The sequence below is a fragment of the Pyrus communis genome, chromosome 8 (assembly GCF_963583255.1).
Source record: "Pyrus communis chromosome 8, drPyrComm1.1, whole genome shotgun sequence".
Classification (NCBI taxonomy): Eukaryota; Viridiplantae; Streptophyta; class Magnoliopsida; order Rosales; family Rosaceae; genus Pyrus; species Pyrus communis.
The window spans coordinates 26,151,885-26,168,600 of record NC_084810.1 but is presented as its reverse complement, the minus strand read 5'-3'; the positions used below and the strand labels follow the sequence as shown (position 1 = coordinate 26,168,600).

Sequence of the window (16,716 nt, the reverse complement as noted above, 5' to 3'; positions counted from 1 at the left end):
CTTTTGGCATCTTTCGTTTATTCAATCTTTATTCTCTGTGGTAAACCACGTGAAATTACAATTACACTCATGAAAAAACACACAAATTTGGTCTTATTGAAACATAATGGCCTCAAGTTCTATTTTTCAGTTACTCTTTCTCCTTGTAAACTCAAGATGCACAAATTTCATCTTATCAAAAGAAAGTGTTGTTCCCTCTTTTGGCATCTTTTGTTGGTTCAATCTCTATTCTATGTGGAAAATAACTCATGAATTTACTATTGTACCCTCCCGAAAATGCACAAATTGGTCTTATCGAAACATAATGGCCTCATATTTTAAATTTTCAGTTACTCTTTCTCCTTATGAACTCATAATCCACTGATTAATTCTTATCGAAACGTCTTCCCTCTTTTCACATTTTTGTGGTTCATTATGTAATTGGCATCTATCGTTAGATCAGTAGGTATTATCTGTGGAAAAACAATAAGTTAATTTTTTAGTTACTCTTTTTCCTTATGAACTCAAATCCCACAGGTTTGGTCTTATCAAAACATTATGGCCTCCTTTCTTTTGGCATCTTTCATTGCTTCAATCTTTATTCTTCGCGCAAAAATCATGAAACTAATGTACCAATATCCCAAGAAAACACACATATTCGGTCTTATTGACACATAATGATGTCAAATTTTTTTTTTTAGTTACTCTTTTTCCTTATGAACTCAATAACACAGGGATTTGTTCTTCCCTCTTTTGACATCTTTCATTGGTTCAATCTCTATTCTTTGTGGTAAAACACGTGAAATTACAGTTACGCTCTTGAAAAAACACACAAATTTGGTCTTAATGAAATGGCCTCAAGTTTTATTTTTCAGTTACTATTTTTCCTTGTAAACTCAAAAGGCACGGATTTTATCTTATCAAAACATAGTGGCATTTCCTCTTTTGGCATCTTTCATTGGTTCAATCTCTATTCTGGAAAATAACTTGTGAATTTACTATTGTACCCTCCCAAAAAATGCACAAATTTAGTGATCTTATCGAAACATAATAGCCTCATATTTGAAATTTTCAGTTATTCTTTCTCCATATGAACTCATAACTCATAATCTTATTCTTTTCGAAACATCTTCCCTCATTCGACATCTTATGTGGTCCATTATGTATTTTGCCATCTTTCGTTGGACCATTGTGTATTTTGGCATCTTTTGTTGGACCAGTAGGTATTAATTGAAAAAACTTGTGAACCCCTCTTGAAAAACACATAGATTTGGTGTTATCAAGACAAAATTGCATCACATTTTAATTTTTTTGTTACTTTTTTTCCTTATGAACTGAAAGCCCACGGATTTGGTCTTATCAAAATATAATGGCCCTCCCTCTTTAGGCATCTTTCATTGGTTAAATCTTTATTCTTTGCACAAAACTCGTGACACTACCCTTGTATCAGCATCCCAAGAAAACGCACAGATTCGGTTTTATCGAAACATAATGACCTAATTTTAATTTTTCGGTTACTCTTTTTCCTTATGAACTCAATAACACACGGATTTGGTCTTATCAAAACATAATGATCTTCCCTCTTTTGGCATTTTTTTGTTGGTTCAATCTCTATTCTCCGTAGTAAAACACATGAAATTACAGTTATGCTCTTGAAAAAATACACAAATTTGGTCTTATTGAAATGGCCTCAAGTTTTATTTTTCAGTTACTATTTTTCCTTATAAACTCAAAAGGCACGGATTTTATCTTATCAAAGCATAGTGGCGTTCCCTCTTTTTGCATCTTTCGTTGGTTCAATCTCTATTGTATATGGAATATAACTTGTGAATTTACTACTGTACCCTCCCAAAAAACGCACATATTTAGTGATCTTATCGAAACATAATAGCCTCCTATTTTAATTTTTCAGTTACTCTTTCTCCTTATGAACTCATAACGCACAAATTTATTCTTATCAAAACGTCTTCCCTCTTTTGACATTTTATGTGGTCCATTATGTATTTTGCCATCTTTCGTTGGACCATTATGTATTTTGGCATCTTTCGTTGGACTAGTAGGTATTAATTGATAAAACTCGTGAACCCCTCTTGAAAAAACGCATAGATTTGGTTTTATCGAAACAAAATTGCATCAAAATTTAATTTTTTTGTTACTCTTTTTCCTTATGAACTTAAAGCCCACGGATTTGGCCTTATCAAAACATAATGGCCCTCCCTCTTTTGGCATCTTTCATTGATTCAATCTTTATTCTCTGCACAAAACTCGTGACACTGTTGTTGTACCGGCATCTCAAGAAAACGTATAGATTCGGTCTTATCGAAACATAATGACCTGATTTTAATTTTTCAATTACTCTTTTTCCTTATGAACTCAATAACGCACGGATTTGGTCTTATCAAAACATAATGGTCTTCCCGCTTTTGGCTTCTTTCGTTGGTCCAATCAGTATTCTTCGTGACAAAACTCGTGAAATTACCGTCGTCACTTCCCAAGCAAGAATTCATCCCAACCTCCCTATATAACCCAACATGGTGAAAGCTAAGACGAACAAACATATCGACCATTCAAGTCATTTACCCTGTGTAGCTTGCGCAACTCTCATGGTTTATGTAATTGAGTTTCGAACTCAATTATTTCATTGTTCTTTCACCATCCAACTTCTCCAATCCACTTCAAACAATCACATCATGGATTCATTCATGATGATCATCATCCTCGTTTATGATGAAGTCATGCCTAATGACGCCAGTCAGCAAAATCTCGATCCTCCAACTCCTGATATCCGAGAGTCCAGTCTTGCCGAGGGAGTCCACCGTCCGTCAGACAAAGACGATGGCCGTGGTGATCACGAAAATGTTTCCATTGATGATGAGGATATTATTTCTATTCTGGGAGATGATGATGGACGGATACACAGCCTCCCTCAAGGAGGGGTGGATCGTGACGATTTTGTGGTGCCGTTGGATCACCTGAACAGAAGCACTCCGGTGGTGGGTCGTCATGATCATGAGGCAAACTTGAAATTACTGTTATACACTAACCTATATTCTAAGTTCCTAACAGAACGCTACGACAGAACAAAAGGGAAAATAATCGTACTTACCCATATTCCCATTTCCGTCAACCTTCTGTAAAGTTTCTGATTTCAATAATCAATCCTACTTCGGCAGGCCTTATGGGAAGGCTTTTTATATACACTACAACATACAAACTTTACAATTTAAAACTACAAGTAATTGCACGCTACACATGCAGCAGCACTCGGATGCAATACCAAGCAATAATAAAATGTCCTCCTGCTGTCCTTGAGACAGCAATCACATGTCCTCCTTGCTGTCATTCCTTTATGACAATGATGACTCTAGTTTTATATACACCCATGCTTGCGGACTAGGATTCTGCACTACATGTGCATACTGATCTCAACCCATGCTTGTCGACAAGGAATCTGCACTGCATGTCATCCCATGCTTGCCGACAAGGAATCTGCACTGCATGTGCATACTGATGCACTGATCTCATTTAACAGCCCCCCGCAAGCTGACAGGTTGTGGAACAACAGGAAGCTTGGAGACAAGGAACTTAAACCGAGACGAAGACAGACCTTTGGTAAACAAGTCAGCAAGTTGATCTTGCGAACAAAGATAATTAACCAATAATTGCCCACGAACCACCTGCTCCCGTACATAGTGATAGTCAACTTCCAAGTGTTTAGTTCGTGCATGAAAAACTGGATTAGACGCGAGAGCGATGGAAGATATATTGTCACACCAGATTTGAGGACGAACCAAATACAAATGCAGATCTTTGAATAATGATCTTAACCAAGAGAGCTCAGCCGCAGTGTATGCCAACTGCCTGTACTCGGCTTCAGCACTAGACCGAGAAACAGTCTTCTGCTTCTTTGAACTCCAGGATATAAGGTTGGAACCAAGATATATACAAAAGCCTCCAGTTGAATGACGAGTATCCGGATTCCCTGCATAATCCGCATCAGAGAAAGCACTGAGTTGAGTAGGTCCAGGTTTATAGAGTAGACCATGAGTATGCGTGGCCTTCAAATATCGTAAAATCCGTTTGACGGCCATCCAGTGAGTTGTTTGGGGAGCATGCATAAACTGGCATACTTGGTTGACAGCATAGGACAAATCTGGGCGTGTAATTGTCAGGTATTGTAGTGCTCCAACCACACTACGATACACATCTGGTTTGTCATACAGTTCGCCCCCATGCGCACTGAGCTTTTGACCGGATGAGACGGGAGTAGATATAGGCTTGGCTTCCGTGAATTTGGTGCGAGATAGCAAGTCCAATGCATATTTAGATTGACAGAGATGCATAGCAGTCCCATAATAGTTGACTTCAACCCCTAAAAAATAATGAAGGGTTCCTAAGTCTTTCATGGAGAACAACGTACCCAAGCGCTGAATCAATCGGGATATTTGGTGAGAACTATTGCCTGTGATGAGTATGTCATCCACATAGATTAGGAGAAGCAAATACACACCGTTGTGTCTGAACACAAATAAACTGTAGTCGCATGTGGATTCCTGGAACCCTAGTTCGAGCAAAAAATCGGAGAACCTCTGAAACCAAGCCCTGGGCGCTTGCTTCAAACCATAAAGACTACGTTGAAGTTTACACACATGATTTGGGAATTGCTGATCAACAAACCCCCGCGGCTGGCGCATGTAAACTTCTTCCTTCAGAAACCCATGCAGAAACGCATTTTGCACGTCAAGCTGCCTGACATGCCATTTGTTAGACACAGCAAGACTTAAAACAAGCCTGATCGTACTGTGCTTGACAACAGGACTAAAGGTCTCACTGTAATCCACTCCAGCCTGTTGATGAAACCCATTGGCGACAAGCCTTGCTTTATGTCGTTCAATCGTACCATCTGCACGTCTCTTCAACTTAAACACCCACTTGTTAGGAAGCAAATTCATGTTGGAATGATGGGGAACCAAACTCCAAGTTCCACATCGCTGCAATGCATTAAATTCTTGACTCATCGCATTTCTCCACTCCGGATACTTAACAGCTTGACTGAAACACGTTGGTTCAACAGGTAACGTGTCAACAGTTAAATGCATGGCATATTTAGGATTGGGTTTATGAATCCCTGACTTGGAACGAGTAGTAACTTGATAGTGTGGAACATCAGGAGTAGCAGGGAGCACAGGTTCAAAATGTTCAGCGACTTGCTCATTTGATGGTGCAACAGACTGGATAGTAGGGGATGGCACAAGTATTGTAGGGCAAGGTTGAGATGAAATAGGGTTAGGATGGGTGTCAGTTGGAGAGAGTCCTGTGGCAAGAGTGGTTGGATTAGGGTTAACGTCTTGGGAAAGAGATGAGACAGCAGGATTAGGGTTAAGTGGTTGATGCAAACTAGATCTGCTAGGGGTGTCAAATGTTAATAAGAGATCTGGGGTCAGAAGGGTACCTAAAGATGGGATGCTTTCTGAAGAAGATGTGAGTCCCTGAAAAGGGAAGCAGTCCTCATCGAATAGGACATGGCGAGACACATAAATGCGTCTTGTAGACAGATCCAAGCACTTGTAGCCCTGATGATTCAGTGAATAACCCAAGAACACACAAGCTTTGGATTTTTGTTGAAGTTTATTTTGTGTATAAGGCACTAACCAAGGAAAGCATCGACAACCAAACACCTTTAAAACATCATACTTTGGTTTTTTTTGAAAAAGTTTCTCATAAGGGGATGCGTAAGACAAAAGTTTAGTTGGCAAACGATTTATCAAGTAAACTGCCGTGGAAGAGGCATCAAACCAAAAATTTTTGGGCATATGAGATTGTGAAAGCATGACTATACTTGTTTCAATAATGTGTCGATGTTTTCTCTCGGCAATTCCATTCTGTTCAGGGTGTTTAGGACAAGAAAATCGTTGTGAAATGCCATTATCATTGAGAAATTTTTGAAAGGCATGGCTTTTATACTCGCCACCTTCATCACATTGAAGGGTTTTAATGGACAAATCAAACATTTTTTCAACTTTGGCCTTAAATGTAACAAAGATTTCGAACACTTCACTCTTGTTTTTCATAGGAAAGATCCAAGAATAACGAGAGTAGTCATCCACAAACAAAACGTAATAACGAAAACCTTCATTAGAATTAATGGGAGAACACCACACGTCAGAGTGTAGAAGTTGCAAAGGAAATTGAGACATTGACTCAGACAATTTGAAAGGTAACTTTGTACTCTTGCCTAAGGGACACGACTGACAAAAACTTACATTTGAAGTTCCGTGAATTGGTACCAATTTATTGGAAATTAAAAACTTAATTATAGAAGTGGCAGGGTGACCAAGTCTTGCATGCCATGTATTCACCGAACACCGAAGGCCTACAAATGCTGAAATTGGATGTTTGAGTTGTCCAGTGCCACATGGAAATGGATATAATCCATTCTCACATCTCCCTCGGAAAAGCGTCTTCCGAGTCTTGAGGTCCTTAACAAGGAAATAATAGGGAAAGATTAGAAGATAGCAATTGTTATCCAAAATGAACTTATGCGCAGAAAGTATATTTTGGGAGGCAGAGGGACAATGAAGGATATTATGCATGTCAAACGAGCAAGTTGGAGTATGTAATTTATTTGAACCAGAATGAGAGATAGAAATGCCAGAGCCAGTACCTACACCCCCAATAGCTTCATTACCATTATACTCTTTAGGGTTAACAAGGTTCTGAATCTCAGGAGTTATATGAGCATTTGCGCCAGTGTCCAACAGCCAGGTACCATTCTGTTGTTTGTTGAGAGTGACAGGAGCAGACGTCATGGCTGCAAGGCGTTGAGTGGGAATTCTTCATTCAAACGCAGCATTCATCCTATTGTAACAATCAAGGGCCGGATGACCTGGTTTGCCACAGATTTGACAAACAATTCTCTCACCATTAGAGACAACCCGCTCTCCGCTGCATGGCATGGTGCGAGAGTTGTTGTTGGTTCGAGGGCCATTGCCTCGTTGGTTGAACACATTACCTCGATAGGATGAAGAAGCACCTCTCCCAGTCCCTCGAGTGCGGCCACCACCTCGACCACGAGAAGCAACAAAAGCATTGACCTGCGCAGATTCTACCAATGGAGCAGTGTACGCAGCCATTCTACGCTCAGTAGTTAACAACAGTGCCTCAAGAGTAGGGTAAGTGATTGGAGAATCACGAGCTTGAGCAGCACTGACAGTCATCTCGAAGGCAGGTCCTAGGTTGTTTAACACAATCTGGACCAGTTCATCATCACACACTGGTTGCCCTGCTAGGGCAAGGTTGTCAGCAATCGCATTCATGCGATCAAGGTAATCGGCCACAGTAAGATCACCTTTCTTCGTCTGCAATAATTCATTTCGCAGAAACAAAATCCTGTTTTGTGAAGTAGAGGCATATCGTTGCTCGAGTGCTTCCCAGGTGGCTCGAGAAGTCCTCTTGCTTGCCACGATAGACAGGACAGAAGCCGTCAACGAGCCATTGATCCAACTAAGGATCATTTGATCCTGTTGGACCCATGCAGTGTACGCAGGGTTCACAGTTGTTACACCCGGCAGATGCTTGGGAGGAGACTCCATCGTTCCATCAACATATCCCATCAGATCTCTGCTCTTGAGTATTGGGAGAATTTGGGCCAACCACAGTGGGTAGTTGGTCCTGTCAAGTTTGATGTTAACGACAGTGGTGAAGGGGTGGAACGGATGAGGGGAAGTCTGGTTGAAAGCAGAGGAGGAGGGGACAACATTGTTCTCAGCCATTGAAGCGTGGGAAGAAAAGGAGAATCGATGTCGTTAGACAAAAAAAAAAGGCTCAATACCATGTAAAGTTTCTGATTTCAATAATCAATCCTACTTCGGCAGGCCTTATGGGAAGGCTTTTTATATACACTACAACATACAAACTTTACAATTTAAAACTACAAGTAATTGCACGCTACACATGCAGCAGCACTCGGATGCAATACCAAGCAATAATAAAATGTCCTCCTGCTGTCCTTGAGACAGCAATCACATGTCCTCCTTGCTGTCATTCCTTTATGACAATGATGACTCTAGTTTTATATACACCCATGCTTGCGGACTAGGATTCTGCACTACATGTGCATACTGATCTCAACCCATGCTTGTCGACAAGGAATCTGCACTGCATGTCATCCCATGCTTGCCGACAAGGAATCTGCACTGCATGTGCATACTGATGCACTGATCTCATTTAACACCTTCATCCCACCTTCAATTTCCTATGTCATCCTCATTTCCCAAACTCCATTTCCGTCAAGCAAAACAATGGATCCGGCAGACCCGCCACCAGCATCACCACAACCAGCAGCAGCAAGCCATCTTGGTTAGTCGGCTGATCAACTCAGCTTTCACCGAGAAGCTCAAACCCCAACTTCACCCGTCCTGAGGAGCATGCCTATAACGGCACTATCAAGGAGGGTCTGCAGCGCCACCACAACCAGCAGCAGCAAGCCATCTTGGTCACTCGGCTGATCCACGCACCTTTCACTGAGAAGCTCAAACCCCACCTCACCGGTCCAGAGGAGCATGCCAATAACGACGCTATCAAGGAGGGGCTGCAGCACCACCATAACCAGCAGCAGCAAGCCATCTTGGTCACTCGGCTGATCCACTCAGCTTTCACCAAGAAGCTCAAACCCCACCTTCACCCGTCCCAAGGAGCATACCAATAACGACGCTATCAATGAGGGGTTGCAGCCGCTTGATGTGGAAATTATTTCTCATTTGGGAGCTGATGAGCGGATTCACAGCATGCGCCACCGCGGACCTAACAAATGGTACAGTTATCCGATATGCCACGGAGTGTACGAGTCGGCACATGTCTTCTCTATATATCCTAACAGAGCAAGATGAAAGCTACGACATAACCAAAAAAAGGAAAATAATCGTCTGCGGCCCAAACCCCATCTTTGTTTAGGTTTTCCTTGTTGCCAAAGTTAGTTCTTTGTTACAGTTCTATGTACTGTTCTCCCCTCTTAACAAATTGAAAGTCTAAATTAATTTACATTTTGACAGAACATTTCATCTTTTTATTACCTTTTTTACTAGTGCCATTGGTCAAGATTTCATCTTTTTATTGCTTAAAGGAGCACAATGCTATTTGGATTTAGCTAAACCCAATATAAATCTAATCTATTTATAAGAAAAATAAACATAAAATTGCACCTCCAAGATAAACAAATTGTAAATATTTCATTTCATCAGATATTCTATAAGAACACGGGTGAAAATTAGTAATAATTCAAACTAGCCTCAATAAGTATGTTATCTCATAAAACGTTTCGTAAACGTAATCATTAAATCATGCTTTTAATGTATGCATTTCTACTATTAAAACATGCATTTTAGAAGGGGTCCACTCATTGATACTTAACCGCCAAAGAGCCGCGCAAACTAGCGAACATGGAATCGTCACAAATAATTGCCCCTAAGCACATAAAGGGTCCAATCAATAAAACTATACTGTAACAATTGAATTTGAGAAAATAGACGTCGGAAACGGATTCAGGACGTCGAATTACCCTAAGAAAGGTCCCGGATAAATTTCGTAAACGTCAACATAAGAATATTCCACATAAAGGGTTTGGGTCGGCTAGGGTATAAGGTTTTGGAAGGTTAAAGGGTTTAGTGCTTGAGGCACTAGGTTAACAAAAGTTTGAATTAGGCTTTTAAAGGGTTGGGCTTGAAGAGTTTGGGTTTAGTTTCAAACAAATAAAATAAATAAATAAAAGGGTTTCTAATGGGTTTGGCTTGAAATAAAATAAATAAAAATAAAAAGATTTGGGTTGGGTTTTAAAGAGATTAACGGGCCTGAGGCCCGAGCCTTTACAGCCCAAAGGCCTAAACTAACAAGGTTTGGGTTTTAGGTTACGCTTTAAAGGGTAATGGGTTTGGGTTTCATTTGCTTGGGCTTAGGGAATTGGTTTAGGTTGGGCTCGGCGCTGGTTTGGGCTGGTTCTTTGGCCCGTTTGTTATGTGGGTCGCCGGAACCAATTGAAGAAGGCCGGAATTCGGCCAGACATTAGACACACTTTAAAAGGTCATAACTTTGTCAATACTTAACGAAATCGATTGATTCAAAAACAAAAATTGTAGTTTTCGAAGAGACGAAGAGAATGGTATCCGTAAGACGTCTAACTCGCCGTGGTTTTCCCGGAAAACGCCTCGAAAGCCGCGAAGGCCGTTGGAAACTGGTAATATTCAAATGAATATAACTTATTCAATACTCAATGAAATTAAGTGAAACAAAAAGGAAAGTTGTAGTCCTCAGCGAGACGAAGAGATTGATACGTTTCACACCGGCCAACTCACTGTGGTTTGGCTGGAAATTGCATCGAAAGAGGCCGTGCTCGTAGGAAAACTGAGGAAGTATCCCGGAATTGGTTCTTCTTGGTTTTGACGTCCAAAGCAAGTACAAGGGGGTTAGTTTTCAACCAGTGACGAGGGACAGACGATCAAAAGGGTTTAGAAACTTACCCTCGTGACGGGAATTCGAGAAAAGATTTCGGAGCTCATCCTGCATACCGGAACTCAGTAACTCTTTCGCCTTTGTCGGGTTTCAATGATGCAGGAAGGGAGCTCGAGGATGGTGGTGTTGTTTGTTGGTGAGAAAAGCCCTCGGAGGGGACTGAGATAGAGAGAGCCGAGAGGGGGAGAGAGTTGTGAGAGGGAGAGATAAGGGAGAGTGAGCCGAAGGAGAGAAAGAAAGACTTTTCAGAAAAAAAATAAAAGAAAGGGAAAGGGCACCGGGGGACAAAACAGGGGTTGTGCCCTTGGGTTCACCAATTAAGACCCAAAAATCAATTTTAAGAGAAAAAGAGCTAACCACAAGTGAAATTTCATGAAAATACACATATTTTCCGATAAAATCGGAACGATGTTGTTACGGGAAGACTTAGTCGTCTTTGTTTGGTCATGGAGGTCTGTTTTCAATCTGCATTTACTTTTCAAATTTTCTTTGTGAGCCCCATTGTTGAATTTTGACTGGTGGACTTGAATGGCCGGCAGATGCGTGATTCATACTCGTATTTACTAGTCCTTTTGGTTTGGAACATTCATATATATTATATATTATATTTTGGAATCTAGAATCTCGAGTGTAGTGATAAATGTTCTTAACTATTTAAGTTACAAGTTCTTTGTTGATTTGGAACATTTATAAGTGCTTAGGTAAGTAGAATCATAAAATGGACGAGGGACGAGAATAGGATGAAAAGAGATTTGAGAGAGACAAGTCAGCGGGCTATTACTAATTACATCAATATTGCTCTAACTTGCAACATTATAAAGAGTTGAGAGAAACAATAAGTTTGATCACAGAAAGTTTCGGTGTTATTATGTACAGAACTATTCATTATATTATTTTTTCAAAATGAAATTCTTGTATTTTGAACAATGATTAAATGTGTAATTTGAACACGATATGTGTAGGTTCGGAGAAATTATTGTGTAGGCTCGGATAAATTTTTGTTTGTGACCCTAGCGAGGTCTGAGGTCACGTCGTGGCTGATGGGTACTACGGATGGGGTAAAGGCCTTTAATTTCAGGAAACAACTTAGAAAATGACAGGGATGGAGATTAGTCAAGCCTAAATTATGGTGCACGCACATTTACTTGCAGAGATAACAGGGAACCAATGCTTTATTAAGAAATATAGCTAATCAATAAAGCTAAGTTGAAAAATTGGTGCTTTTGCAATGGCAGTGGCTCTTTCTGTAGAGATACTTTTGTTCTCCTCACTGTTTTTGCTACCAATTTCTGTGTTTTCCCAAAATAATGGAAGAGTAGCAGTTGGGAGTTCTCGAACTGCAAGTACAGGTGACTCCTCATCATGGCTTTCTCCATCCGGTGATTTCGCGTTTGGATTTTCTCCCCTCGGAAACAATGATCTTTTCTTGCTTTCGATATGGTATGCGAAAATCCCAGAAACCGTAGTTTGGCATGCATATGAGGATAACAACCCCGTGGTTGCACCTGGGGGATCAATTTTGAACTTGACTGCCAACGGTGGACTAGTTCTCAACAATCCTCAGGGTGGAGAGATATGGAAATCCGGAACAACCTCCGGGACTGTTGCGATCGGGGTCATGAATGACATCGGAAACTTTGTCCTTCAAGACGAAAACTCGGGGAGCTTGTGGGAGACCTTCAGCAATCCTACAGACACCGTTTTGCCTGGACAGACAATTCAGAGAAATGGGAAGCTTTCGTCTAGACAATCGAAGACTAACTACACAAGAGGGCGGTTCCAGCTGCGCTTGCAAGATGATGGAAACCTCGTGCTCAACACCGTCAACTTGCCAACAGATTTTGCCAACAACCCTTACTTCGACACGAACACCACCGCAGGGACTGGGGAAGGTAATGAAGGTAGTCAATTGATGTTCAACAGCTCAGGGTACATGTTTGTTCTGAGAGAAAATGGTGGAAGATTCCCTCTTACAGGGCCACAGGGAGTCTCGGCGAGGGACAACTACATAAGGGCAACTCTTGATTTTGATGGGATTTTCACTTTATATTCTCACCCGAAAAACTTCACTGGAAATGAAAGCTGGAGTAGTCCTCTGTGGTACAAGCCGGATGACGATATTTGCCAAACACTTCGTGAAGACATGGGTGTTGGTGTTTGTGGTTACAACAGTGTCTGTGAGCTCAAAACAGATAATAGGCCAACCTGCAAATGCCCGGAAGGGTTTTCTTTTCTTGATCCGAATGATATATACCGAGGATGCAAACCCGATTTTATACAAGGCTGTGAAGAAGATGAGCTGCAAGGTCCCAGAAAAGATTTGTATGATGTCAAAGTGCTGACAAATACTGATTGGCCAACCTCAGATTATGTGCAGCTAAAGCCTTTTACCGCGGACAAGTGCAACGAGTCTTGCTTTCAAGACTGTTTGTGCGCTGTTGCTGTTTTCCGGTCTGCAACCTGCTGGAAAAAGAAGTTACCTCTCTCGAACGGGAGAGTGGATGTCAGTCTTAATTCACAGACCTTCATAAAAGTTCGAAAGGATAATGCCACTCTGCAGCCTCCTCCAAAGCCAATTCCAGATGATAAAGAGAAGAGCCGGAACGCTGTGATACGCGTAGAATCAGCACTATTAGGTACCTCTATGTTTGTTAATTTTGTCTTAAGTTCTGCTATCTGTCTCGGTATTTTCTTCATTTTCCGGAAGAAACCTGTAAGATCTAGTACCGATATTGTTTTGGACTCGAATTTGCGCTCTTTTAGCTATGAAGAGCTACGAGAAGCTACAAATGGGTTCAATGAAGAATTAGGAAGGGGTGCTTTTGGAGTGGTTTTCAAAGGGGTGATGCAAATTGGTTCTGGTGTTGAAGTGGCGGTGAAGAAGCTAAACTATGTTATGCAAGATGTCGAGAAGGAGTTTAAAACAGAACTGAAAGTAATTGGTCAGACGCATCACAAGAATCTGGTTCGTCTTTTTGGATATTGTGACGAGGGGCAACAGAGATTACTAGTTTATGAGTTCTTGAGAAATGGCACATTGGCAAGCTTTCTTTTTTCTGATATGAAACCAAGTTGGAGACAGCGAATTGAAATCGCTTATGGCGTTGCGCAGGGGCTTTTGTACTTGCATGAAGAGTGCGGCACGCAGATTATCCATTGTGACATAAAGCCGCAGAACATACTTCTCGATGATTATTACACTGCTCGGATCTCTGATTTTGGTTTGGCAAAACTTTTGCTGATGAATCAGAGCCAGACTCAAACCGCCATCCGAGGAACAAAAGGTTATGTTGCACCTGAGTGGTTCAGGAACTTGCCAATCACTACCAAAGTTGATGTGTACAGCTTTGGTGTTGTACTGCTGGAAATCATTTGTTGTAGGAGAAGCGTTGACATGGAAGGTAACTGTGAAGAGAGAGCAATTTTAACGTACTGGGTTTATGATTGCTACGTTGAAGGAGGACTAGATGCTGTTGTAGATTGTGAAGTTGAGGCCTTGGGTGATCGAACGACACTGGAAAAGTTTGTGATGGTTGCGATTTGGTGTATTCAGGAAGATCCATCTCTTAGGCCTACTATGAAGAAGGTTGTGCAGATGCTTGAAGGAGTTGTCGAAGTGCCTGTTCCACCATGTCCATCCCCATATACCAGATAAGGTTGAACCGCCGTTATTTGTATTGCAGCGATGGTGTATTTATTGTCACAGTAGTAGCTAGCTTGTTTCCTGTTTGTCAGTCTGTGTTTAGTTTACCAATTTTTGGTTTTGTAAGGCAATGATTTAGATAAAACGGTAAATGCTTTATGTATGTAACTCTTGTTATGAATGATAAAGTTTGTTATGAAAACATTTTCGTTTGCTTAGTCTGTTGGTGCTGATGAAGTTTGTGGCTTATCTTGTACGAATTGGACTTATGGCATCTGAATTTTGATTTTTCAGTTAGTTTTTTTCCTTAGGAACTCAAAAACACAAAAATTTGATGTTATCAAAACATAATGGCATCATTTTTAATTTTTAGTTACTTTTTTTTTTCCTTACAAACTCAAAACGTACACATATTTAGTTTTGTCAAAACATAATGGCATACCCTCTTTTGGCATCTTTTGTTGGTTCAATCTTTATTCTCTATGGAAAACTCGTAAAATTACTGTAGTAACCTACTAAAAATACACACAGATTTGGTCTTATGGTAACATAATGGCCTTAGATTTTCATTTTTCAATTACTCTTTTTTCTTATGAACTCAAAACACACGATTTGGTCTTAGCAAAGCACAATGGTCTTCCCTCTTCTGGCATCTTTCGTTTGTTCAATCTTTATTCTCTGTGGTAAACCACGTGAAATTACAGTTACACTCATGAAAAAAACACAAATTTGGTCTTATTGAAACATAATGGCCTCAAGTTCTATTTTTCAGTTACTCTTTCTCCTTGTAAACTCAAGATGCACAAATTTCATCTTATCAAAAGAAAGTGTTGTTCCCTCTTTTGGCATCTTTTGTTGGTTCAATCTCTATTCTATGTGGAAAATAACTCATGAATTTACTATTGTACCCTCCCGAAAACACACAAATTGGTCTTATCGAAACATAATGGCCTCATATTTTAAATTTTCAGTTACTCTTTCTCCTTATGAACTCATAATCCACAGATTAATTCTTATCGAAACGTCTTCCCTCTTTTCACATTTTTGTGGTTCATTATGTAATTGGCATCTATCGTTAGATCAGTAGGTATTATCTGTGGAAAAACAATAAGTTAATTTTTTAGTTACTCTTTTTCCTTATGAACTCAAATCCCACAAGTTTGGTCTTATCAAAACATTATGGCCTCCTTTCTTTTGGCATCTTTCATTGCTTCAATCTTTATTCTTCGCGCAAAAATCATGAAACTAATGTACCAATATCCCAAGAAAACACACATATTCGGTCTTATCGACACATAAGGATCTCAGATTTTTTTTTTTTTTAGTTACTCTTTTTCCTTATGAACTCAATAACACAGGGATTTGTTATTCCCTCTTTTGGCATCTTTCATTGGTTCAATCTCTATTCTTTGTGGTAAAACACGTGAAATTACAGTTACGCTCTTGAAAAAACACACAAATTTGGTCTTAATGAAATGGCCTCAAGTTTTATTTTTCAGTTACTATTTTTCCTTGTAAACTCAAAAGGCACGGATTTTATCTTATCAAAACATAGTGGCATATCCTCTTTTGGCATCTTTCATTTGTTCAATCTCTATTCTGGAAAATAACTTGTGAATTTACTATTGTACCCTCCCAAAAAATGCACAAATTTAGTTATCTTATCGAAACATAATAGCCTCATATTTGAAATTTTCAGTTATTCTTTCTCCATATGAACTCATAACGCATAATCTTATTCTTTTCGAAACATCTTCCCTCATTTGACATCTTATGTGGTCCATTATGTATTTTGCCATCTTTCGTTGGACCATTGTGTATTTTGGCATCTTTTGTTGGACCAGTAGGTATTAATTGAAAAAACTTGTGAACCCCTCTTGAAAAACACATAGATTCGGTCTTATCGAAACATAATGACCTGATTTTAATTTTTCAATTACTCTTTTTCCTTATGAACTCAATAACGCACGAATTTGGTCTTATCAAAATATAATGGTCTTCCCGCTTTTGGCTTCTTTCGTTGGTCCAATCAGTATTCGTTGTGAAATTACCGTTGTCACTTCCCAAGCAAGAATTCATCCCAACCTCCCTATATAACCCAACATGGTGAAAGCTAAGACGAACAAACATATCGACCATTCAAGTCATTTACCCTGTGTAGCTTGCGCAACTCTCATGGTTTATGTAATTGAGTTTCGAACTCAATCATTTCATTGTTCTTTCACCATCCAACTTCTCCAATCCACTTCAAACAATCACATGATGGATTCATTCATGATGATCATCATCCTCGTTTATGATGAAGTCATGCCTAATGACGCCAGTCAGCAAAATTTCGATCCTCCAACTCCTGATATCCGAGAGTCCAGTCTTGCCCAGGGAGTCCACCGTCCGTCAGACAAAGACGATGGCCGTGGTGATCACGAAAATGTTTCCATTGATGATGAGAATATTATTTCTATTCTGGGAGATGATGATGGACGGATACACAGCCTCCCTCAAGAAGGGGTGGATCGTGACGATTTTGTGGTGCCGTTGGATCACCTGAACAGAAGCACTCCGGTGGTGGGTCGTCATGATCATGAGGCAGA

General features: G+C 40.2%; 1 protein-coding gene across 1 annotated transcript; it reads left to right on the top strand.

Annotated features, from left to right (window-relative positions):
* The first annotated feature begins 11,625 nt into the window (after positions 1-11,625).
* On the top strand, positions 11,626-14,327 carry LOC137741940 (G-type lectin S-receptor-like serine/threonine-protein kinase LECRK3). Its single transcript, XM_068481642.1, has one exon. It carries the CDS (start codon positions 11,711-11,713, stop codon positions 14,135-14,137), a length of 2,427 nt encoding a protein of 808 aa, XP_068337743.1. The 5' UTR covers positions 11,626-11,710; the 3' UTR covers positions 14,138-14,327.
* Positions 14,328-16,716: the final 2,389 nt, after the last annotated feature.

Coding starts and splice junctions, on each gene's coding strand:
- LOC137741940 (XM_068481642.1), top strand. CDS start 11,711: ATGGCAGTGGCTCTTTCTGTAGAGATACTTTTGTTCTCCTCACTGTTT.